This window comes from Eleutherodactylus coqui, chromosome 2, assembly GCF_035609145.1.
Source record: "Eleutherodactylus coqui strain aEleCoq1 chromosome 2, aEleCoq1.hap1, whole genome shotgun sequence".
Classification (NCBI taxonomy): domain Eukaryota; kingdom Metazoa; phylum Chordata; class Amphibia; order Anura; family Eleutherodactylidae; genus Eleutherodactylus; species Eleutherodactylus coqui.
The window spans coordinates 47,886,880-47,912,225 of record NC_089838.1 but is presented as its reverse complement, the minus strand read 5'-3'; the positions used below and the strand labels follow the sequence as shown (position 1 = coordinate 47,912,225).

Below are 25,346 nucleotides of genomic sequence, written 5' to 3'. Positions count from 1 at the left end.
GCCGGACATGGTGTATGAACAGCCCTGTTCTGTGTGGTTTGCAATCCTTTGTGTGTTGGTGTGAATTGTGTCCTGTCTGCTTGGATCGTTTACCATATAGGGTAAGTTAGGTCCTTAGGTTCCAGTGTGGGGCCGTCCCTATTGGGACGATCACCCCACTTGTAGGCAAGACTCATGAGGTAAGTTGTCTTGTGAGAGTAGGGACCCACAAAACAATGAGAACCCTTGCCGCAGGCTCGTGGGCTTAAGTGTCTTGGCCAAAATACGAACCAATATCTTGTATCGTATCTATTCCATCTGTTTATCCTCTAGACTCTATTTTATCTTCCAGGCCCCTCTGTCTCCCTCCAGACCCCTCTGTCCTTATCCAGACCCCTCTGTCCCCCTCCAAATCCCTCTGTCTCCCTCCAGACCCCTCTGTCCTTCACCAGACTCCTTTGTCTTCCCTCAGATCCCTCTATCCTCCTCCAAACTTCCATGTACTCTTCACAGTCCACTGTCTCCTCTAGACCACTCTGTCCTCATCCAGACTCCTTTTTCCTTTACCAGACTTTTCTGCCTTCCTCTAAACTTCTCAGTCCTCTTGCAGATGTCTATGCACCCCCTATACACCTTCCACAGTTATGGAAACAGCCAGTAAGCATGTCACCTATAAGAAGCAGGAAAAATGAAACTATTGGTTGTCCGAGCAAACCCTCAGAATAGTCGATAAAGGAGGAGAAGCAAAGCCGGCCAGCAAGAAAGACAAATTTTGGCAACTTCCAATTTTTAGCAAGGAAAGACAAGGAAATGCACTGGAATGAGTGTTGCAAACAACTCGAAGCAGAAGCCATGAAAGGACATATGCGAGGTCTATTCTCACAGGTCAAGATGACCCGAAAACCTTTCATGGCACGCATTAACACAATCAAAGGCAAAAATTGGAAGGAACTGAATGACCAACAGACAATCAAGGATAGGTGGAGGGAATACTCAGAGGAACTATATGCCTGCAACCACATACCTCCACCATTGCATGAGGTGGAGCCTGTGGACTTGGAACCTCCATTATGGTGTCAGAAGTGGTTATGGCAATAAAACAGCTAGCCAAAAATAAAGCATTAGGTGTAGATTACATACTGGTACAGGTATTGCTGCCAGTAGCAGTGAAAACCATCACAGCGCTGTGCCAGGCAGTATTGGTATCCACACAATGGCCACAGGACTGGAAAAGATCTGTCTTCATCCCTCTACGAAAGAAACGCGATTCCCAGAATTGCTTCAACTACAGAACAGCCGCCCTCATTCCACATGCAAGCAAGATCCTTCTCAAAAGTATACAGGAAAGACTGAGGCAGTAGTTGAAGCGGCACTCCATGATGCCAGGCAGTATGGGAATCCAAACAATGGCCACAGGACTGAAAAAGATCTGTCTTCATCCTTCTACCAAAGAAAGGCGACTCCCAGAAATGCTCTAACTACCGAATAATAGCTCTTGAGATCAGTGGTTTAAGCATCACTCCCTGATGCGCAGCAGGATCTCGCTGAGGACGCGGCACCCACGACCATATTCAAACCTGCAATGGACCATGGAAAAAGTTTGAGAATACCAAAAGAATATCTACATGTGCTTCATCGACTACATCAAGGCCTTTGACTTGACAGCCATGACAAGCTATGACACGCCCTACAAGAGCTGGGCGTATCGGCACATCTAGTCAAGCTAATAAAATCAGTTTATAGCAATCAAGAAGCCACTGTGAGAACACAGTATGGGGACGCAGATTGGTTTGGGATCAGCAAAGGCGTTCGATAGGGCTGTATCATCTCACCCTTCTTGTTTAACCTATATGCGAAAGTGATCATTTGGAAAATGGACCTAGGCAAATTGGAAATTGGGGTGAAAATCGATCGCAGAAATATCAACAATCTCCGTTATGTGGTTTACACAACTCTGCTTGCAGAAACAGAAGCAAGTCTGAAGCAGCTGATGTGTAAGATAAAAACTGAAAGTTAAAAATGGGCCTCTACCTGAATTTAAAGAAGACTAAAATTATGACAATTGCAAAAAATTGCCAAATTCAAATCAAAATTGACAATGAGGTCATAGAATGCGTGCGAGACTTCATCTTCCTTGACTCCAAAATTGACCAGGATGGAGAATTTATCCTAGAGATAAAACGCAGAATAGCATTGGGGCGAAGCGTGATGCTAAACATGGACAAAATCTGGAAAAGTAGGGATATCGGTCTAGCAACTAAACGCAGGATAGTGCAAACCACCGTTTTCCCCACAGCCGTGTATGGATGTGAAAGCTGGACTGCGAAAAAAGCTGATAAGAGGATTGATGTGTTTGAGCTGTGGTGCTGGCGAAAGCTGCTCCGTATAGACTGGACGATGAGAGTAACAAACAGAGAAGTCCTGAATTGTATAAGACCCGCTATATCACTGGAGGGCAAGATGACCAGACTCACGGAGGACAAGATGACCAGACTCAGACTAACGTATTTTGGCCATGTATTGTGAGCAGAGTCAGGAGGTCTTGTCACAACGGCAGAGGAGCTGTCAGAAGTGGAACTGATCAATGCTGGGACCACAATAATCACACAATGCATGAAAGGACAGGACAGGTTTATATAGAGGGCTTAATCAGAAGTATGGTAGGGCTAGGACAGGAAGCCAGTAACTAGGTAAACAGGATCATGAAATAAGGCTAGGTTCAGCAAGGGGAGCTTATCTGGATAGCTCACTGAGTAGAGACACCATCCAGAGCATAGGAGGTCCCAGGTTCGAGTCCTGACAACCCCTCTGTCTCCTTCCAAACTATGTCCCCTTCACAGTGTACTATTGCTTACAAACTCCCCTGACCTCCACCAGACACTTCATTGTCCATTTCACAGTTCGCTGTCTCACCCAGACTCCAAAGACCTCTGCCAGAGCCCTCTTTCCTTCACCATACCCCTCTGTCCTTCTCCAGAATCTTCTGCCTTTCTTCAGACACGTCTTTCCTCCTGCAGACTTCTCTGCACCCCTTAGAAACCCATGTCGTCCTCCAGACTTTTGTTACTCTTCAGACCCATATTTCCTCTTCCAGACCCTCTGTCCTCCTCCATACTCCTTTGTCTTCCTCCAGGCCCATTTGTCCTCCTCCAAATCCTTCTGTCTGCCTTCAGAATCCCCTGTCCTCTTTCAGACTCTTAATTCCTCCTCCTGACACCTGTGTCCTCCTCCAGAACTCTTTGTCCCCCTCCAAATTTCGTTGTCCGCTTCACAATCCACTGCCTCATCCAGACCCCTCTGTCCTCCTCCAGACTCCTCTGTCCTATTTCAGACAAATCTGTACCCCTGCAAACTTTCTCTAGATTTATCCGTCCCCCTCTAGACTTCTCTCTCTCTTCCTCCAGACTCCTCTGTTCCCGTCCAGACTCCCTTGTCCCCCTCCAGACTCCTCTATCTTCCTCCAAGTGTCTCTTTCCTATACCCCCTTCACACTCCGCTGTTTTTACCTCTCTGGCCTGCTGAGACTCCTTTATCCTTCTCCAGACTTTTTTGTCACATTTCAGATTTCTCTGTCCTCTTACAGACTACTCTGTGCTCTCCTCACTAATTTGTTCTCCTCCAGACTCCTTTATCTTTCAGCAAACACCTCTGTCTTATGCTAGACTATAGTGTCTCTTCCAGACTCTGCTGTCCCCTTCCAGACTCTGTCGTGCCCCTCCAGACTCAACTCTCTCATTCTCTAATATGCAATCTAATTGTCAATAAGTAGGAAGCTGCCTTTAAGCTGTCATGGTGTATCTTCTTATCTTCGAGGCCAATAATGTTTCTGCCTTCAAGCCTTGAACGTAGATTACTATACACATACAGATGGTGATCTGGTTCAGTAGACACCTGTGGCACCATGCTGAACAGCAGCAATTCTGGAGTTATTCTTGGAGGTATATCAGTAGTGAAAAGAAGCACCTCATGTTTCCACCAAGAATCCCCTATACCATGTTCATTTTATTGGGGGCCTTCTATGTCTAGTAATGTATCTAGAATGCAGCTCTGTGATTGTGACATAATTTCTTTATTGGTAGCAAATAACATGACAGATTTCCAGACATAGTAGCACATTTCCAGCAGAGCGTTGATAAATGTAGCGCTACTCATAATTAAATCTGAGAGAAGAGCCCCTGTGCACACACCCTATTAGGGTAAATGGGTGTCAAGAGAGGGGATTGTGTCAACATCAATGAGAGGGGTGGAGTTTGGAGATATATAGGTTTGTAAAATTTCATTAAAAATGTTTATGCAAAGAAGTCCTGAGTTACTCAGAGAAAGACCGAGTCCTGATTACTCCTCCCACTCATAAAAGGAGGTTGTGAGTCCTGCTTCATCCACCTACACATTGCTGTTTGATAGCTTCACCTGTATAGAATGTATGTATGCATGTGAGGAGGAAATATGAGGAGACACACAGAACTTAAAGTCTATGAGCAAATAGGGGGAACACAAGAGCTTACAATCTAGAAGAAAATAGGGGTCCACAAGAGCTTATAATCTATGAGGAAATAGGGGGACGTAAGAGCTAGCAGTCTATGAGGGGAAAATATGGGTGACACAAGAGCTTACAATCTAATAATTGATCGGCACATGAAATTCCCTATTGCCTGTGTTCCCCATGCCTTGCTTCTCCCCCCCACCCTTTGCACCTCCTGTATCACCCCCAACCCATTTGTGTCAAACCCAATGTACCTCACATTATAATTGTTGTATTGTTTTGCATTTACCCATGCCTGAAAGCGCTGTGGAATAAGTTGACGCTATACAAATAAAGATTATTATTATTATGAGGAGGAATTAGGGGGACAAAAGAGCTTATACTCTATGAGTAAATAGGGGTGACATAAGAACTTGCAGTCTATGAGGAAATAGGTGGGCATACGTTTACAAGATTTAAGGAGAAAATGAGGACACAAGAGCTTACAATCTATGAGGAAATAATAATAATCTTTATTTGTATAGCGCCAACTTATTTCGCAGCGCTTATACTGGTTACACAAGAGCTTGGTACTGTTGTATCTTGTTTACACCAGAAGTAAGGGCTGAGACATGGGTTGGCCAGGGACAGCAGTAGGAAAGGGCCAGGCAGACAGCTGTACACGCCCCTCTGGCATGTACGCTTCCCAGCGACTGTTTCACAGCTGGCCTCTGTGGCATGCCATGTCAGTTGCTGGTGACCCTGTGACTCTCTACCCGTCAGTGGTCTCAGACTTTTGGCATTTCCACTCACCACCTCCCTGTCACATTTGCGGAGGTCTCCCATGGCGTTCTCCATTCACGCTACAGCCGACTCCCCTCCCCCCAACCACCCCTCTGCCCCCACTCTTTTACGTGGTCCCATGACGTTCGCGCTGAGCTGCCTCTAAACGGCGCTGTTCAGGGCCCTGCTGTGCTGGCTCATCGGTGCTGCCGCCAGCAACGCTTTTGCTCTCCCTGTTTTCCCTGCAGTTGCTGCAGAGGGGTACCGCTGTCCTCTAGCAGCAGTAGCAACCACAGCTTCAGGGCTGGCCCCACTTCCAGCAGCATATGTCTGTGTGGGGCCCAGGAGGATGAGGCAGGAGGCCGAGCTCAGGAGGGCATGTCTGCGACAGCCAATCAGACGCAGGGGGAGTGTCCTTCAACTCAGCACTGTCAAAGCATGTCTCCACCCATTTTTCTGGTGAAGACAAGATACAACAGTACCCAATAGGTTATAGTGTAAGGCCCCCTGTCCACGGCTGTTGCGGAATATCGCCAGCAATATTCCGCCGCGGGGGAGGAGAGGGGGGGGGGCGCTGTCAGTTCTCAGCAGTTCTCACAGTAGTTCTGACAGATAGGCTCACCGTGGAGAATAGCGACATGCTGGGATTTGAATCATACGAGCGGAGAATCGCTATGATTCTCCGCTCGTGGACGCCGCTATTGGAAAGCGTTCACTGCGATACCCGCGTCCGGATTATCGCCGCGAATAACGCAATGAACAATCGCCCGTGGACAGGCAGCCTAAGAGGAAATAGTGGGGAATGAGAGCTTGCAGTCTATGAGGAGGAAATGGGGGAACACAAGAGCTTATAATCTATGAGAAAGTAGAGGAGACACAAAAGTTTACAGTTTATGAGGAAATAGGAGGAACATGAGAGTTTATAGTCTATGTGGGGAGTAGGGGGGATTAGTTTACAATCTATGAGAAGGAAGTAGGGGGTCACAGGAGTTTAAAGTCTATGATGAAATGAGGGGACACAAAAGCTTACGATTTTTAGGAAATCAGTGGGCACAAGAGCTTTCAATCTATGAGGAAATTGTGGGGACACAAGAGCTTTATAATATATGAGCTGCTGCCAAGCCAAATACAGTAGGATCATGGGGGGCATCAAAAGATATCTAAGTGCACATAACGAGAACATTGTTCTTCCTCTTTACAAGTCACTGATCAGACCACACATAGAATGTTGTGGACAGTTTTGGGCACCAGTACTTGAGGAGCATATAGCAGAGCTTGATCGGGTATAAAGGTGGGCAACTAAAGTATTAAATTGAATGTACTGAAAATACTGAATGAAATCATAGGAAACTATATAATCCCCAAGCACCGCCCCTCTCTATTTATCCTGTGCTGCCTTTATATAGCAGATGATCCAGAGGGCGGTATGCAAAATTTAATTTTCTATTTAGACCGTTTGGATGAATTGTATTTAGATTCCAAATCCAAAACGCCTCTTGATTGCGCAGTAATTGTTGCCGGGTCTCACGTCTGCTGGGTTCTTCCACTATTAGTATTCCTCGGAACTCCAAGGTACATAGATTCCCCTCGTGAACTTCGAAGAAGTGCTTAGAGACTGCAGAAGGAGATCTGGCTAATTTATTTGAAGCATCTGAGATATGTTTGAAGATTCGTCCTTTCAGTTTTCCTATAGTGCAACCTACATATTGCAGTCGGCAGGACGTACAAGAGATTAAATAGACAACGTATGAAGAGTTGCAGCCGATACGCTGAGAAATCTCATATTTTTTTTCAGTGCGATATGAAGAAACAATTGTATCTTCCTTCATATATTTACAAGCCTTACACTCTGGTTTGCACTTGTAACATCCAGCTTCTTCCCCGGGTGAAGCCTTTTCAGTCTTATTGTAAAAAAAACCAGGGGAAAGAAGTGCTTCGAAGGTAAAAGCCTTCTGTGAAATATAATGGCTACAGCATGTGAACGCACGATATAGGGCATCTTCATCAGCTATCTCAAACTGTAGGCTAAGTATGACCTCAAAGGTCAAAGGAGGACGTGTACCTCCATCTTCCTCTATTTCTCCTTTATTCGTATAGCCCCGGGCTCTCAACGTCTGGGTGATTTTTAGAACCTCCATTTGTTTTGCACATAGAAGTTTTTGGTCTTTTGTCTCCATACTGATTTGCCTTATTTCTTCTTCCCACAACTTCTTGAGGTTTGTAATATGAGTCTTCATGTGTGGAGGATGGGAAGCAGAATCCAAGTAGCTTTCTAGTGTTTTATTCCTCTGTAGAAGTTTAAAAAACTGGTGACGTAATTCAACTATTTTTATACTTCCAATAACAATTATCTCAACTATGGACCTTCCGTACTCAATCATAGTTTTAGACTTATTTGGAGCGTCAATTCTGTAACAACCTTTGTGCATCCCCACAAGTTCTCCACGCTCATTAAAAATCGGGGCACCACAGAGACATGCGCTTGTCTTACTAGATGTTAATTTGCATTGTAACATTTTCATGTAATTGTACATTGTTAATACATGGACAAAAGATGGGGGACTCAAATCCTCATAGGTGTCAAAGTTGACCACAGAAGAAAAATCTATTTTCTTGCAGTCACCCTGAAGATGACCTATGATGGCCACAACTCCATCTTGTGGTGGAATAGACAAGTTTTGCAATAAACCTACTGGACCCTCTGGGCTAGGGCTTTTAACACGTAAATATGCATAGTCATATTGCTCAGAATATGTCTCAACCTCAGCGGGTAAATAATGTACATCCACATCCTCTGCAGTATAGTCAAAAGTGATTGAAATGCTGAAATTAGTCTTCAGAACATCTTTCACCAGATGGTAACAAGTCAGACCCAGGGATTCTGTCAGAAGAAAAAACGTACCCATGTTTACTCTTTGGTCATTTGCCATAACCTCGATCCATGCAACATTCTTACTGTGTTCTTCGAGGATTTGGATGATATTGGTGGTCATGGGCTGCTTACACACAATGTTATTAGTGAAATCCTTTCTAATGCTACGGTAGGCCTTTCGAAGGCTTTTATGGGTCTTGACATACTTTTCAAATTGATCTACAAAGATCTTCTCCATCTTCTTGTAGGGATCTAATTTAATTGGGGAGAACTGAAATTCAGCATTAAGTGTCACAGGATAGATTAATGGAACGGAGTTGGTGTAATAGCTTTTCAGAAAGTCTTCTGAGTTCTTCAGACCATCAATAAAAGTTTCATGTGAATTTATTTTGAGATCAGTCAATCACTTTAATGACCAAAACATTTAAAGTCCAAATTGACAGCAGTGAAGATGGCACCTCCTTCTCTTCCAGTCATAAATTCAATATCTGACAAACAAAGAAAATACATTTTCTATTATAATAACTCCACAAACTGTTCACTGACTGCAAAACAAAAATATAGCAAGAGAGTTAATATCTATCTATTACAGTTAAAGGGGTTGTCCAGTTGTAAACTATAGATGACCTATCTGGAAGATCGACCATTTATAGTAGATTGGTGGGGGTCTGCCACCCAAGAACCCTGCTGATCAGCTATTTGCCCAGTCGGTGTGCTCTTGTGCTGATCTGATTTCTGTAGGATATAGACAGCTCCATTCTGGTATTACAGGCAAAGCTCCAATTCACTTCAATGCCTGTAGTATCAAGCATGACCACTGCAGTGGGAATGGAGCTGTCTGCTTCCTGCAGAAATCACCTTCATGCACAAGTGCCTGGCAATCAACTAATCAGCAGGACTAGAGGGGAGAGGGAATATATCACCTGCTGCAGTTCTTCTTTTTCCCTCCAATTCGATGGTTCCCAGTCCTATTATTGGCTATTCAAGATGGCTGATGTAAATTTCAAACCGCCTAATCCCACAAAGTGCACTAATAGTGCTAGACTTCCAGTTTACTATACCTGCTCACTTATTACCCAACGCTGCTCAAAGGATCAGCACTAGCCAATAAGACAGCAGCACACAATGTGCACAAGCTAGTTAGAAAATTGACATCTTGACATCTTTGACAGACAGAAATTGGATTCAGAACCCTGCGGATCAATGGGATAGTAGAAAAGAACAACTGCAGGTAATATATCTGCTACCCCCTCTGCCCCGGGACAGAATTTTGGTTTATGAGTGACTTTTTTTCTCAAAATTTGAAAAGAAGTTTGACAACAATTTGGGTAATAGGAGGTCTGGTTGGGGGGCATAGACTGAAATCTGCAGTGATGACGCATCTGCTTCATTCACCTGACATAAGGACAATCTCAACACGTTCTGCTTGAGATGACGCCGTCATTCATATTGACTTAATGAAAAAAAATCATTATGTAAAGAGTAGAACGAATATAGTTATTAAAGAGGAGCGAACGTGCTCGTTTAGGACAATTACTTGATTGAGCATCGCTTTTTTCGAGTAACTGCCTGCTCGGGTGAAAAGATTCGGGGGGCAGCGGGGGCCGGCGGGTTGGAGCAGGGGGTGTCAGGGGGGAACAGGGGGGGAGCTCTCTCTCTCTCTTTTCCCCCCGCAACCCCCCACTCACTCCCAGCGCCCCCGAATCTTTTCGCCCGATTAGGCAGTCACTCGAAAAAAACGATGCTCGAACGAGTAATTGCTCTAAACGAGCATGTTCGCTCATATCTAATAGTTATGCTAAAATGAAGCATGCCATTATTTTCTGGCAAAGTTTTCCATCAAGTTGATACATCACACATTGGAAAAACTATGAGTTGAATCCAAGATGGTGGCTTTCAAAATGTCCGTCATGTTAGTTACACAGTCTAACAGATTTGAGCTTGTACGCGAAATTGCAGCACCGTCTGCCAAATGGTTTTAATCTTGTGTGGGTGTTTCCACACTTTTTTAAAAATAAATTTTATTGAGCAAGAATGGGTTGTTGCAATGTCACAATTTTAAATAAAGTTTCAGCCAAAGATTCCAATTCTGAAAAAAAACATAAATATAAGATAACAAGTGGCTGCAAATACGGAAGACCTCCAATAAGGTTCTTTTAAAAAACTCAATGAACGTCTTTAACATTAGCACAAGGTAGAAGAATAAAGTGGTGAATTTATCCACTTTCCCAATTAACAGTATATTTTGCATAGAATCCTAGAATGGTAGAGTTGGAAGGGACCTCCAGGGTAATCGGGTCCAACCCCTTGCTTAATGCAGGATGACTAAATCATCTCAGACCAATGTCTATCCAGCCTCTGAAGACTTCATTGAAGGAGAACTCACCACCTCCCATGGTAACCTGTTCCACTCATTGATCCCCCTCACTGTCTAATATCTAATCTGTCTCCTCCCTCTCAGTTTCACTCCATTGCTTCTAATCTTTCCTTGTGCAGATGATTTGCAGACCACTCACCATCCTGGCAGCTATTTTCTGAACTTGCTCCAGTTTGTTGATGTATTTTTTTAAATTGGCGTGCCCAATTTAGTTCTTATGCATACTTGCTAATGTACTTGCTATTTTCATCCATTGCTTCTAGTCTTTCCTTGTGCAGATGAGAATAGGGATGATCCCTCTGCACTGTGACAGCTATTAGGTCTCCTTTCAGCCTTCTCTTCCTCAAGCTAAACATTCCCAGATCCTTTAACTATTCCTCATGGGACATGATTTGCAGACCACTCACCATCTTGGTAACTCTTCTTTGAACTTGCTTCAGTTTGTCTATGTCTTTTTGAAAGTGGGGTGCCCAAAACTGGACACAGTATTCCAGATGAGGTCTGACTAAGAAAGAGTAGAGGGGGATAATTATCTCATGCGATCTAGCCTCTATGCTTCTTTTAATACATCCCATAATTGTGTTTGCCTTTTTGACTGCTGCATCACATTGTTGACTCATGTTCAGTCTATGATCTATTAGTATACCAAAGTCTTTTTCATATGTTCTGCTGCTTATCCCAATTCCTCCCATTCTGTATGTGCTTTTTTCATTTTTCTTGCCCAGATTTAGGACTTTGCCTTTCTCCTTGTTAAATACCATTCTGTTAGTTGCTGCTCAATGTTCAAGCTTTTCTAGATCATTTTGAAAACTCTCTGTCTTCCCTAGTGTTAGCTATCCCTCCTAGCTTTGTGTCGTCTACAAATGTGATCAGTTTCCTATCAATTCCCTCCTCCAGATCATTTATAAAAATGTTGAACAACACTGGGCCTAGGACAGAGCCTTGTGGTACCCCACTTGATACATTCTCCCACTTGGATGTGCAGCCATTTTTGACCACTCTTTGAGTACGATCACTCAGCCAGCTGTGAATCCACCTTACAGCTGCCTTGTCAATCCCATATTTGGTAATTTTTTCAATAAGTATTGTATGAGATACTTTGTCAAATGCTTTACTAAAGTCAAGATATACTATATCCACCACATTTTCCTTATCAACCCAGTCGGTGATACTTACTAAAGGAAATTAGATTAGTCTGGCATGACTTGTTTGTTACAAACCTATTCTGGCTCTGGTTAATTACTCCATTTTTATCCAAGTACTTGCATACATCCTGTTTAAAAATCTGTTCAAAGATCTTTCCCGGTATAGAAGTCAGGCACACAGGCCTGTAGTTTCCTGGATCCAGGGTCAACATTTTTCCTTTTCCAATCTTCTGGGACCTCTCCTGTTCTCCAGAAACTTTCAAAGATTATGGAGAGTGGTTCAGCAATTACCTCCGCTGTTTCCTGACTTGAATTAATTTAAGTTAGCTAAGTGTTCCCTCACAATCTCTCTGCTTATAGATAGCCTGCATTCTTTTATTCCCCCAATAGCATAGGGAAGATCAGCTGATGTTACATCTACTTTCTGAGAGAAAACAGATACAAAATAGGAATTTAAAAGTTCGGCCTTCTCAACATCATTCTTAACTAATTCACCATTTTTATCTTGTAAGCATGCAATAGCATCTTTGACTTTTCTTTTGCTTTTGACATATCCCCAAAATCCTTTTTTATTGCTTTTGGCCTCTGTTGCAAGCCTCAATTCATTATTAACTTTAGCTTTTCTGACACTTGCCTTACAGTTTCTGCAGACCCCATTATATTCTTCTTTAGCAATTCCCCCCTCTTTCCATTTGGTAAACATATTTTTGTTCATTTTTAACGTGTCTGTAAGTTCTGTGTTCATCCATCCTGGTCTCTTTAAATACTTCCCATTCTTCCTTCTTTTAGGGATTGTTAACGATTATGCTTTGAGAATCTCATTTTGCAATATTTCCCAACCTTCTTGGACATTATGTCCTTAAGAGCATCCAGCCATTGGATTCTTCCTACCCTCTTTCTGAATTCATTAAAATCTGCCTTTCTGAAATACAACCTTGAGGTCTGAATGATACTAAATGTATCATTTAGTCTACAGTTCAGTCTTAGAAAATGATTTAAAGTGGGCTCATATGTGTCGATATATATAAAGAAGCTGCAATTCTAAATCCTTAAGAATCTACCTGGGTGTTTTTGAATCATACATCAGAGAAGCAGCTCTGTATTATTGGAATACTTAAAGTATTTTCAAGAAGGACTTTAGTTTGGTTCCACATGCAGTTAATACTTGGGCATTCCCAAAATATGTTTGCAGCGAGCTGGAGTTTGCAGACGTAACTCAAGTGGTTTATCCTAACTCAGGTCCAGTCATGGTGGCTTGAAACATAAGCCCTATAAAAAAATAAAAAACATATACATCATGTTAGAAGCGCTGTCCAGGGCTGCTGCAGCTTCCTCCTGGTCCTCGACACTGGTTTTCTTCATCTCTTCTGGCCGGGGATTGAAAAATCCCCGCCTCCTAGAAGCGCTGGCTGTGATTGGCTGACGCTTAGCCAATCAGAGCCAGTGCTCAATGAATGGCTGTGAATGGTTAATTGAGCACTGGCTGTGACTGGCTAAGCGTTATGCAATCAGAGGCAGCGCTTTCAGGAGGCGGGGATTTTTCAATCCCCAGCCAGAAGAGATGAAGAAGAATAGTGTCGTGGACCCAGGGGGGAAGATGTGGCCGGGCTGACAGCATTTCTAAGGTGATGTATACTTTTTCTTTATATTTTCATGCAGTTAGGGCTTTGGTTATGGCATTCCTACTGTCAAAGTTACATCGCACCGCACAATGCAACAGAGAGGAAGGCTCCATAAGGAAACATGGGCTACAAAACCTCACGAGTCGCAGGCATATCGCTGAAACTGCGAAGTTTTTGTGTCGGGATGTCGCATACTAGAATACATCGCACATGTGAATTAACCCATAGGAAAGTATGGGCCTTACATACATGCGATTTGTAGCATTGTGGCAACGCGACAAAATCTGGCGACTTTGAAGTGAGGGGTAGGTCGCCATCATGGCGTCTAAATGACAAGCTACTTAAAGATGCTGCATGTGCAAGCGATGTAGCTAAAGCCATAGAAAATTTTTTAATGGACCATGGTTCGGATCCCATGCCTGCCCGTTGAAATGGGAGGCCCCAAAATGTGTTTTGTGTGGAGTTTTCATTTCACATGGGGCCAGGCTTAGAAAAGAACACACACAATGTCTCACCCAATTGATACCGTAACTTGGGGATAAAGAAACAGCAAATAAATCCCATCCAGCTGCCGTGCTCCAAACCGAAATCTCAGAACTCCGCCACAAAATTCTAGAAATCTTTGATCAAAAGGCTCTTTGTCGGAGGGACAAATGTAGAGCTGATTACTATGAGTCAGGTGACAAGAGCAGCAGGTGGTTGGCCAGGGCACTCCACCCGAGGATAGCATAGCCGAATATATACTCCATAAACACCGCGGGGGGGAGGCAAGCCCACTCCCCACAGGAGATCCTGGGAGAGTTCCGTTCATTCTACTCTAAACTTTACAATATCCCGAGCCCCCGGTTTCACAGGGGAGTCAGAGTCAACGAGCCATTGTAGAATACTTAGATCGTAACGCCCCGGGGCTTATTTCTCCAGAGGAGGCTCTGGCCCTGGATCGGGATTTGGAAACAGAGGAGCTAACGCGGTATTACAAGGGATCAAGGTCGGGAAGAGTCCAGGCCCGGATGGGTACTCTCCTAGATTTTATAAGCAGTTTGGGAGACTTATTTCGGACTTGCTCCTACAAGCCTTCAATGCAGTCTCACGGGGTTGTTATTTTCCCCCTCAGGCCCTGCAAGCTCACATTGCTCTGATACCTAAGCCGGGCAGGGATCCCCTGTCATGTGGCAATTACCGCCTGATTTCACTTATCAACTGTAACCTCAAGCTATTTTCAAAAATGCTGGCAAACAGACTGAATCTTCTGGTGCCCCGTCTTGCACGAGTGGACCAGGTGGGTTTTCTACCAGGCAGGGAGGCACGGGATAATACCCTCAAGACCCTGTCCCTGATAGCAAGAGCACGCAGAGAGAAAGCTCCCCTCTGTATGCTATCTGTCAACGCAGAGAAAGCGTTTGACAGGATCAGCTGGAGATTCCTTGAGGCGACGCTTGTGAAGATGGGTCTTGGGTCTCGAGCTTTATCCTGGATCATGGCTTTATACTGTGGTCCCTCTCCACAGGTTAGGGTCAATGAAAGACTGCCCCCTTTGAGATTAAGAATGGCACGCGACAGGGGTGCCCCTTGTCGCCAACTTTATATATATTGGAGATGGAGGCCTTGGCTAGCGTCATCAGAAATAACCCTTCCATACGGGGGGTGCGGGTTGGGGCTGCAGAGCACAAAGTCTCGATTTCGTGGACGACCTCTTGGTTTACATCCCAGACCCTCGAGTGGGTTTGCCCAATATCATGTAAGAGTTCACATTGTTTGGAGAGCTCAGCAACTATAAGGTGAACGCACAAAAATCGCTGATACTAAACGTCTCGATCCCTCGGAGAGAGGCGATAGATCTAGAAACAGCTTTCCCATTTCTCTAGGACCATAAGTCTATAAAACACCTGGGGGTTCAGATACCGGTAAATCCATCTCCGATATATGACCTAAATTACAAACCGCTGCTGTCCTCTCTCGTGAGGGATCTAGAAGGTTGGGCGGGGGTTCCTATGTCGTGGTTTGGAAGGATGAGTGCTATCAAGATGGACGTACTTCCGAGACTGCTCTATGTCTTCCAAACCGCACCATGCTGGCCACCAAGGTCTTTCTTCGACAGATTACGAGGTCTAGTACTCAAATTTATTTGGAAAGGGGGATCAAAGAGGCTTAGATATAAGAGCCTGACCAAACAGAAAGACAAAGGTGGGGTAGGCCTCTCTGACCTCAGGTTATCTCATAAGGCTGTGGTGGGAACATGCATATTGGACTTGTTCCACTATGTGTCTGACAAACTATGGGTGTCAATAGAACGGGAAAACAACCCATTTGAGACTCGGGGGGCTTTTTGGATCCCGGGGAGGGTCAATTGGAAAAGGATAGGAGCCTCATTTATGATGGCCACTCTGCTCAGGGCTTGGAGGGGGGATGCGGAATGGTGGTCCCGGGACCTCTTACTCCTTTAGTTGGGAACCCACAACTACCATCTACATTAGGCCTACGTGGCTTAGGGTTTTTGCCAGAGGGAATGGAAGTCAGGGTGGGAGAGCTGGTGGGCGCAGAGGGCTTACAACCTGTAAATGACTTGCGTGGATCAGGTGAGTTGCCACGGGGCAAGTGGATGCAGTACCTTTAGATACGCAGGTATATAGGAAAAAAATCCCCCCAACAGGGCTGGAACATGGGGCGCATCCCGTTCAAGAGGCTGTGTTGTGCTTCGGAGATACCTAGACATACGGTCTCGTCGATCTATAACCAACTACAAGAGGAGCGCCTGGATAGTCACCTTCCGAGATGGATGGGGGCATTGTAGGAGGCTTTGGGTAGGTCTTTTCCCAGAGAGCTCTGGGGCAGGGCCTTCCAGTTAACACAGAAAATATCTGTTTCCAGTAAGCTCCAGGAGCTAAATTTTAAAATCATTTCACAACGGTACATGACCCCGGAGAGATTGCATGGATTTTTTCCTTCATCCCCAGATGTCTGCTGGCGGTGCCGAGGTGAGGTAAGCTTTATGCTTAATATATGGTGGGATTGTCCCATGGTGGCATCTATTCAGGAGGGTGAGCCGAGAATTGGTGGTCCTGACGCCGGAATTAGCGCTGTTGACGATCTCTCCTGGCACCACCCCATCACTCAAAATGGGCCTATGGAGATTCTTCATCATAGCCACGAGACGGGTGATACCTAGATTTTGGAAGCAGGCTACAGAAGTTCCCAGGAGTGCATGGGTGGAGGCGATAGATGAGATCAAACACCTAGAAGGGCTCAGATCGGAGGTCTCCGAGGCAAGTGTCGAGGGTTTCTACCGTACATGGGCAGTGTGGTCAGATATCCGGAATACCCTTATCTTCACCAGATGGCTACAAAATGGCACCTGTGAGTAGTGTGATGAAGCACCACACAGAGATGGATACTCAGAGGGTCATACCTGGATATACCCCCTCCTTCTTGTGTCTTCCCTGATCTCCCTGTCTCCCCATGTTTGTGGTCATTGTGTATAGTTAAGTATGGCAGAGATGTGTCATGTTATATGGCATATCAATATATGTAGCCCGAGTGTCGGGCCTATATTATTATCCAGCAAAAGTTATTTTATCAGCAATGTCTTGCCATTGAAACTGGTCAGTAATGTGGTTAAAGATTGAAACCTGTATACGATGTTAACGGTTTGTAAAATCAATAAAAATTTATTGAATATAAAATCGGGCGACTTTGTTGCGCGTGTGAAGGGGACCTAATAATTAGGATATCTGAGATAATAAAGGGTGTCACCTGTAAAGGTAATTCAGGCAGTCTGAAGGGGTTAACAGATTTGGAAATTATTATGCATTTCCATGCTGTGATCTTAGCTTCAATAGTTGCATAATAATCTAAAGAATAACTCCCTGAATTATTTGCATAATAAAACACTGTCAGTATCGTGTTTGGAAACTATTATTGCACATTCACCAATGCTTTGTGATGGTGTTGACTTTCCATTCTCTGACTTGGTCGATTATAGTCACATATTAGTAATAAGAAGCTTGTGGTGAGCCTAATCCGCCATTATTGATGGGAATATAATATGTGACTGTCACACAGGGCGTTGTCCTTCCCGAACATGTTTATAAAGAATTGTTTGTAGTTTCAGTAGGTAAGACGCTGGAGCAGGGAGATAAACGTATATGGGAATTATTAACATCTTGATGGCTGCTATGTTACCTACCCACGATGCCTTTTATTTAAGAAAATAGGTTAAATCTTATCTTGGAGGAATGGAATAGAAATATTCACAAATAGTGTTCAGGGAAGGATAGATTAATCCCAAATCGGTAAGTGAGTCCGATACTCAGGGAAATAAGAATTTCCTTTTAAGCTGGAAATAACAGAGTTGGGTATACACTGTACTTACCTAAGATTTGAGATTTAGTGACGTTTAGTTTGTAATAAGAGATGTTGCTGAATGTATTTAGTGTTTCTAACATTGCAGGTAATAAAGATTCTGGGTTGGTCAAGGCTATAATAATGTCGTCCGCAAACAAAGTGATTTTGTGTTCTCTTCCCCCTATAGTAATTCCAGATCCATCTTTGCGTTCCTTTCCCATTCCAAATGAACTCGGGTGAAGCCGGGAATGTCAACTAGTATTTATATATTCTCCTACTATGGGAGGGATGTTACTGACAATGAAAGTGTGTGTATATATATATCTATATATATAAAGATGAAAGCCCTCACTGACTGACTCACTGACTGACTGACTGACTGACTGACTCACTGACTGATTCACTGACTGACTCGCCACTAATTCTCTCACTTCCCGATGTCGTAGAAGCTTGAAATTTGGCACGAGCATTGATTATGTCATAAATAGGAATAGCTAATGGGTCCCAACTCCATTATTTAATTCTAAGCGCAAAAGAATTAGCGTCCAAATTTTACGTATGTAATCTAATTCTCTCACTTCCCGATGTCATAGAAACTTGAAATTTGGCACGAGCATTGATTATGTCATTAACAGACAAAAGTTAATGGGTCCCAGCTCGATTATTCAATTCTAAGTGCAAAAAAATTAGCGCCCAAATTTTACGTACGTAATCCAGTTCTCTCACTTCCTGATGTCATTTTATATAAAAGAAACGTTGCATGGTTACCTCCACATGGTGTTTCCTGGGTAACGCAAAGAACCATGCAAAATGGTGAACATAATTTTTTCCTCAGTATCTCTAAAATAACCACTACTTAAAGGGGTTGTCCCGAGGCAGCAAGTGGGTCTATACACTTCTGTATGGCCATAATAATGCACTTTGTAATGTACATTGTGCATTAATTATGAGCCATACAGAAGTTATAAAAAGTTTTATACTTACCTGCTCCGTTGCTGGCGTCCTCGTCTCCATGGTGCCGACTAATTTTTGGCCTCCGATGGCCAAATTAGCCGCGCTTGCGCAGTCCGGGTCTTCAGCAGTCTTCTATGGAGCCGCTCGTGCCAGAGAGCGGCTCCGTGTAGCTCCGCCCCGTCACGTGCCGATTCCAGCCAATCAGGAGGCTGGAATCGGCAGTGGACCGCACAGAAGAGCTGCGGTCCACGAAGACAGAGGATCCCGGCGGCCATCTTCAGCGGTAAGTATTGAAGTCACCGGAGCGCGGGGATTAAGGTAAGCGCTCCGGTAAACTTTCTTTACTTCCCTGCATCGGGGTTGTCTCGCGCCGAACGGGGGGGGGGGTTGAAAAAAAAAAAAACCCGTTTCGGCGCGGGACAACCCCTTTAATAAGATTTTCCGTGTGAACACCAGATAAACACCAGCACCAAATTAACTCGAGCGAAGCCGGGTAAATCAGTTAGTATATATATATATATATGTATATATATATATATATATATATATATATATATATACACTCCTTCTAGCGAGGGAATGTTACTGACAATGAGTGTATATATATACATATATATAAATATATATACACATAAAGGTAAACAAAGTGGTTTTCATATTTCTACTGTCATGGCACTGGAATTGGCCGCAGGAGTATTTTCATATAAAGAGACAGTGATGGTGCAGGTCTCCACGTCCCCTGTAATCCACAGAATACAGAAGAACACCATACGTGTGCCCATATAGCACCGGCATGTAGCAGTTACAGCAATATACAAACTATAAATAGCTACAAGAGTGCATTCATGTTATTACATGGGAGATGGTGCAGGTTGTACTTACAGAGCAGTGGATGAGACGAGTGCAGGACCGGGCGCTGCGCTAATGTAACTTATATACCTGTGCAGCAGCCACACCCGCACTCATACACTTATTCATGTCCGTACATGCACGCGCTTCTGCAAGCACTCGCCTGTGCTCGTACACCAAGGACTCGATCCGAGGTTCAATACTCAAGGAAAATTAATGGGGCACTACAGTGATTTTTCTGCATTCATTATATAGCTATCCCTCCAGAATACAGAAGTCACCTTGCGTTACCTCGGTTAGTTATTTCTTTCTGTCTGAAACTCCTGGCCTTTATCCTCAGATGGTCATGTGATCTCAGTTTTGACCGGCTCAGATCTACTTAGGTTCATGTGTTCTTACTGCGTTTTTCACATGCGAAAAACCCACAAGAAGGACCAATGAATGTCTCCTGCCTTCTTGCGAACGTACGCACTGAATACACATCTATCATGGACATTCATCCTGTATTTTAACACTCCCATGGATCGGCGTCAGCAATCTTAGTCCATAATATGAATCAAAATAGGACACGTTGCTATTTTTCCACACATTGCTTGTCTTGATCGGTGAAATCGCTTTGTTTTTAGCAAAATTGAATTGAGTGAGCCCAACCAAATTTTTGGGGAAAATTGAATTTCCCATAATGCTACAGAGGTCAATTTGGAGCCAATCAGCAGCCAGGGTGCCTTGCTGATGCCACCAAATGTTTCCTCCAACTTGCATATGGACAGCAGTTTTATTGGGCGCCTGCATCACATGACCTATCCATATATAACATAGGCACAATTGGGCACAGGACAGAAACACTGCATGCTTTAAAGGTGCTTGGCTGCCCAACTGCCAATGTGCTATCAGAAAGGGTGTTCAGCGCAGCTGGAGGTGTGATAACTGATGGATACATCCGCCCATCCAGACAATGAGGATCGTCTGACGTTTATAAAAATGAACCAGACATGGATTTCATCGGACCTCTCGATCCGCATGGCAGATTACAGTGATTAGTTATCATGATGCCTCACATGTGACTGAGCATAGATTAATATGAAAGATCACACTGTACCCTCAAGGTCCTGCTGCTGGTAGTGGTGGAGCTGCTGCTGGTCTCCTTGTCCTGCCAACGCCATGTTTTTCCCCCTCCTACTTCCCCCTAAATGACAAATATGTCAATGTATGTGGCACTATAGGTCTCCTGTTTCCATGAGGACCACACTCTGCCCTCAAGGTGCTGCTGTGAGTAGTGGTGGTGCTGCTGGTGGTAGTAATGCCCTTGCTGCTTTCCTTCTGCTTCCACCATGTTTCCTCCTCCTACTCACCCCTACATGAAAAATATGTCAATATGGAAATACAGCATAAGAAATAGTGGCAGCTCTACAACTTTTCCTTGGATATGGTCAATGCTTGAGTGTTGTGTTGTAGAATTTGACCTTTGCAAACTTTATGGCATTGCTTTTATAACAAGCAGCACACCTGCTGTCTTTCTTGGCACAATCTTAGGTCTCCATTAATACTATATTAATGGAGACCTCCCACTGCAGAAAAACGCTGTAAAATATAACATGCCGCGATTATTTTTCCGCGATGTAAATCCGTGGCAGAATCCCGCATGTCAGGACTGAGCTATTAGGTTTAATAGAATCAATAGCTGCGTTATTCCGCCGTGGATTTCTGCCGCGCAAATCTGTTTGTGGGCATTATCCCTTAATCTAGGATATCCTATGCCTATGTGGGCCTTCTTTTGTTTTCAGTGACACCCATGTGCTACGATTGACCCCTACACCGCTATTCACTATTTTAGTAATTTTTGGGAAAAGCACAGTGTTTCCCAGATGTGTGGTTGTATTTTCATGCAATCTCAGGGTGTTGGGCTGTATTGAGGATTTTCTGAAGGAAAAATTAGTGAATCCGGTTTTTAATCACATTGACTTTCATTAAGATGACCTGACTTTCCCAGAGTCAAAGCGGGATAGAGAGGTGTGATTAAGGGGCAGGGCCTATTGTGATATAGGGCGGCCCAAAAATCGTCACCCATTTTGCTGCGTCAGTCTATCACCGTTCAGGTTCCAGGGAAAGCTGGGTAGCCAGATAGCTGTCAGTCTGCTCTTCCCAGCTTCTACAGGAATCAACTACATTCCTTCCCCTCACCCCCCATTGTCTTAGAAGTGTTAATGTCCCCTGGCTGGAAGAGCAAATGTCCTTCTCATACAAACAAGGGGGCAGTGACAAGAATGTGATAATTTGTATATGGCCTCTTTTGAAGCAAGAGACAGAAGGCTGACAAATCGGCACCAGAGATAGATCATAGGGAAAATCCAATAATGGGGATTATAGATCCCCGAAAGGTCCCAGCGTAACAGCGATTATATTTTCATAACCGGTTACAGCGGAGCTAACTCATCCACTCCCATCATTATGCGACCCTCGGAACACACTGGACCGCCTATGTGCGTAGTAGTGCATCAGCTGCATATCATGTTTGGTACTCACAGATAGCTAGGGTTATGATATGCAGCATGGCAGCCTTAATTTTCCCACGGGAGTGCCTCCTGGGGAAATATGGCCAAAAAATAAATTGGGTTTCCATTGAAGTGGCCTTCGGATACATTCTGAATAGAAAACTAAACAGTTGTTCGCTACCTTAGCTTCATTACATGCAGTCCCAACTCCAGCAAAACCTTTCACCTTCAGTGAGACACGGCTTCACCGCACAGACCCAAACGGTTGTACCTGGTGATCAAAGCTCCAGCAGGAGCTGAAACGCGTCCTTTGTTGGATTTTATCTGTGGATATGTAATGGCACAAATGGAATTAAAAAAGTATATGCTTTTTCAATTGACCCATCAGCTTCCTTACTTTTCCTCGGAAAAAAATAAACTTTGGTGTATGCATACATTCAATACACCCCTCTGTGATGTTAAAAGAAAGCTGGAGGAGGTGTGGTCCGAGGAGACCTTATAGCAGAGGGGTTCCCTCTCCTATGTATTAGACCTTGGAGATTCACTTTGGTGAAGGGCTGCCCGTTGTTCCCGTGTCTATTACACTACTAGGACCTGAACCAATCTTCAGCCTAGTATCTTTCTGGCATTTTATCTCTGTTTATCTTTAGCACTGTGTGTGTATATGCCAGTATACCCTTATACTCCCGTGTAACAACCTTTTTGTATATCCTTTGCGTATATATATATATGTGTGTGTGTATATATATATATATATATATATATATGTGTGTGTATATATATATATATATATATATTTGCACTGCTAGACTTAACCTTGCAAAAGTTTCACGGCAATCTTTGCAAAGAGTCCATCACATACAGCCGGTACACGCCTTGTATGTAGCGGGATCAGCTTGAAATCCTGCTCCATATAAGCCCCGCGCACTCAGGACCTAACTGTACATCCTGTAGTGTTATGAGGTAAAAGTATTCTGGATTGCCCCCATGCATTAGACAAAGGCTTAAGTTGAGACATATCAAAATTAGTGGCCAACTTGCAGGAGAACTATCTATTGAGAACAGTTGAAAACCCCGACAAAGTCAAAAAACCAAAGACAACATGTCTTCTGCATCCCCTGCTCGGAGCGCTCAGCTGTATAACACCTGAGCACTCCGAGCAGAGAACAAATGGATGCAGAAGACAAGTGGCCCCGCTTGTCTTCTGCATCCCTTACTCGGGGCACAAAGTGATTGCTCAACGTTTGAGCGATCACCTTGTGCCTAAAGGCACACATTGATTTTCGCTCAAAAGTCACTCAAAAGACATCTTTTGAGCTATAATCGTTGTGTCTATAACATTCCAGCTTTTGATAGCAATCACAGCATCTTATTAGTAAAACAATGGCAGCCAGAGGTCTAATGATCGCTTTCAGGTCTGCCAGTTACGTAAGCATTTTAGCCCCTTAAGGACCAAGCGCTGTAAATTTATGGCACTTGGTCCTGGGCTTTAATCCTGCCCAATAGCAGAAGTGCAGAGCAGGTTTAACCCCTTAGTGACGAAGCCTGTTTGCGCCTTAGTGACGGAGCCAAATTTTGGAAATCTGACATGCGTCGTTCAACATAGCATAACTCCGTAAAGGTTTTGCATATCCAAATGATTCTGACATAGTTTTTTTGCCACATGTTGTACTTCATTTTGGTTGTAAAAAGAGACCGATATAATTTGTGTATATTTATTAAAAGTACCAATATTGGAAAAATTTTGAAAAAATATCATTTTTTCTTCACATTTTCAACTGTAATATCTCAAATATGTCCAAACCTACTGTACAAAATTTTGATAGGATATATATTTCCATCTGTTTACTTTATTCTGAATGCACATTTCAAAAACTTTTGTGTTTTTAACCATTTAGATGACGTACAAATTTAACATTCCTTTTCAGCATTTCAAGGAACACATTGTTTTCCTGCACCAAGCCAAGTTTGCAAAGGCTCATGAGTGTCAGAATAATAGATACCCCCCCAAATGACCCCATTTTAAAAAATACACCCCTTAATGTATTAACTGAGGGGTGTCATGAGTATTTTGACCCTACCATTTTTTTCAGGAATTAATTCAATTTAGAGGAGAAAAAATAAAATGTCATATTTTTGCAAATATGTCATTTTAAAGACATATTTTTTTCCTATAGTGCCCATGAAAATGAGGATTTACACCCCAAAATGGATACCCCTGTTTCTCCTGTGTTCAGAAATATACCCATTGTGGCCCTAATCTTATGTCTGGATGCACAACAGGGCCTAAAATGAAAGGAGTAGTCAGTGTCTTTCAGAACATAAATTTTGCTTGAAGGCGTTTTAGGCCCCGTAGCACTTTTGTGGAGCTCTTGAGCGGCCAAAACCAACGAGAACCCCCACAAGTGACCCCCATTTTGAAAACTAGACCCCTTAACGAATTTATCTAGGGGTGTACTACCCATTTTGACCCCACAGTTTTTGAATGAATTCAAGCAAAGCAAAAGGAAAAAAATGTGATTTTCGTTTTTTTGTCAATTTTGTCATTTTAAAAGCTGCTTTTTTTGTACAGCACACACATGAATGAAGCCTTGTACCCAAAAATGGATACCCCTGTTTGTCCCGTGTTCAGAGACATACCATTATGGCCCTAATCTTTTGTCTGGATGCACAACGGGGCCCAAAATGAAAGGAGTAGTCGGTGGCTTTCAGAACAGAAATTTAGCATGAAGGTGATTTAGGCCCCATTGCCCACTTGTAGAGCCCTTGAGCGGCCAAAACGACAGAGAACCCCAACAAATGATCCCATTTTGAAAACTAGACCCCTTAACGAATTCATCTAGGGGTGTACTGTGTATTTTAAGCCTACAATTTTTGAATTAATCTAAGCAAAGCAGTAGGAAAAAATTACAATTTTCATTTTTTTGGCAGTTGTATCAATTTAAAAACTGTTTTTTTGTACAGCACACATAGGAATGAAGACTTTCACCACAAAATGGATACCCCTGTTTGTCCCGTGTTCAGAACCATACCCCTTGTGGCCCTAATCTACTTAAAGGACACATGGCTAGGCCTATAATGGAAGGAGCACCCATTGGATTTCAGGGTACAACGGAATAAATTCCAGGCCCCATTGCCTACTTGTAGAGCCATTGAGCGTCCAAAACGATAAAGAACCCCCACAAATGACCCCATTTTAAAAACTAGACCCCTTAACGAATTTATCTAGGGGTGTACTGTGTATTTTGACCCCACAGTATTTGAATGAATCTAAGCAAAGCAGAAGGAAAAAATTACGATTTTCATTTTTTTGTCAATTTTGTCAATTTAAAAACAGTTTTTTTGTACAGTGTACATAGGAATGAAGACGTTTACCCCAAAATGGATACCCCTGTTTGTCCCGTGTTCAAAAACATACCCCTTGTGGCCCTAATCTACTTAAAGGACACATGGCAAGGCCTGTAATGGAG

General features: G+C 43.5%; 1 protein-coding gene across 2 annotated transcripts; it reads right to left on the bottom strand.

Annotated features, from left to right (window-relative positions):
* Positions 1-5,347: 5,347 nt before the first annotated feature.
* On the bottom strand, positions 5,348-19,451 carry LOC136611300 (uncharacterized). 2 transcript variants are annotated; one of them, XM_066590792.1, is made up of 2 exons: positions 19,418-19,451; positions 5,348-8,584 (listed from the first exon to the last, which is right to left on the bottom strand). In XM_066590792.1, exon 2 carries the CDS (start codon positions 8,332-8,334, stop codon positions 6,607-6,609), a length of 1,728 nt encoding a protein of 575 aa, XP_066446889.1. In that variant the 5' UTR covers positions 8,335-8,584; positions 19,418-19,451; the 3' UTR covers positions 5,348-6,606. The 2 variants fall into 2 exon arrangements, with proteins under 2 accessions (XP_066446889.1, XP_066446890.1); XM_066590793.1 differs by lacking the exon at positions 19,418-19,451 and adding an exon at positions 10,881-10,978.
* Between the last annotated feature and the right edge of the window lie 5,895 nt (positions 19,452-25,346).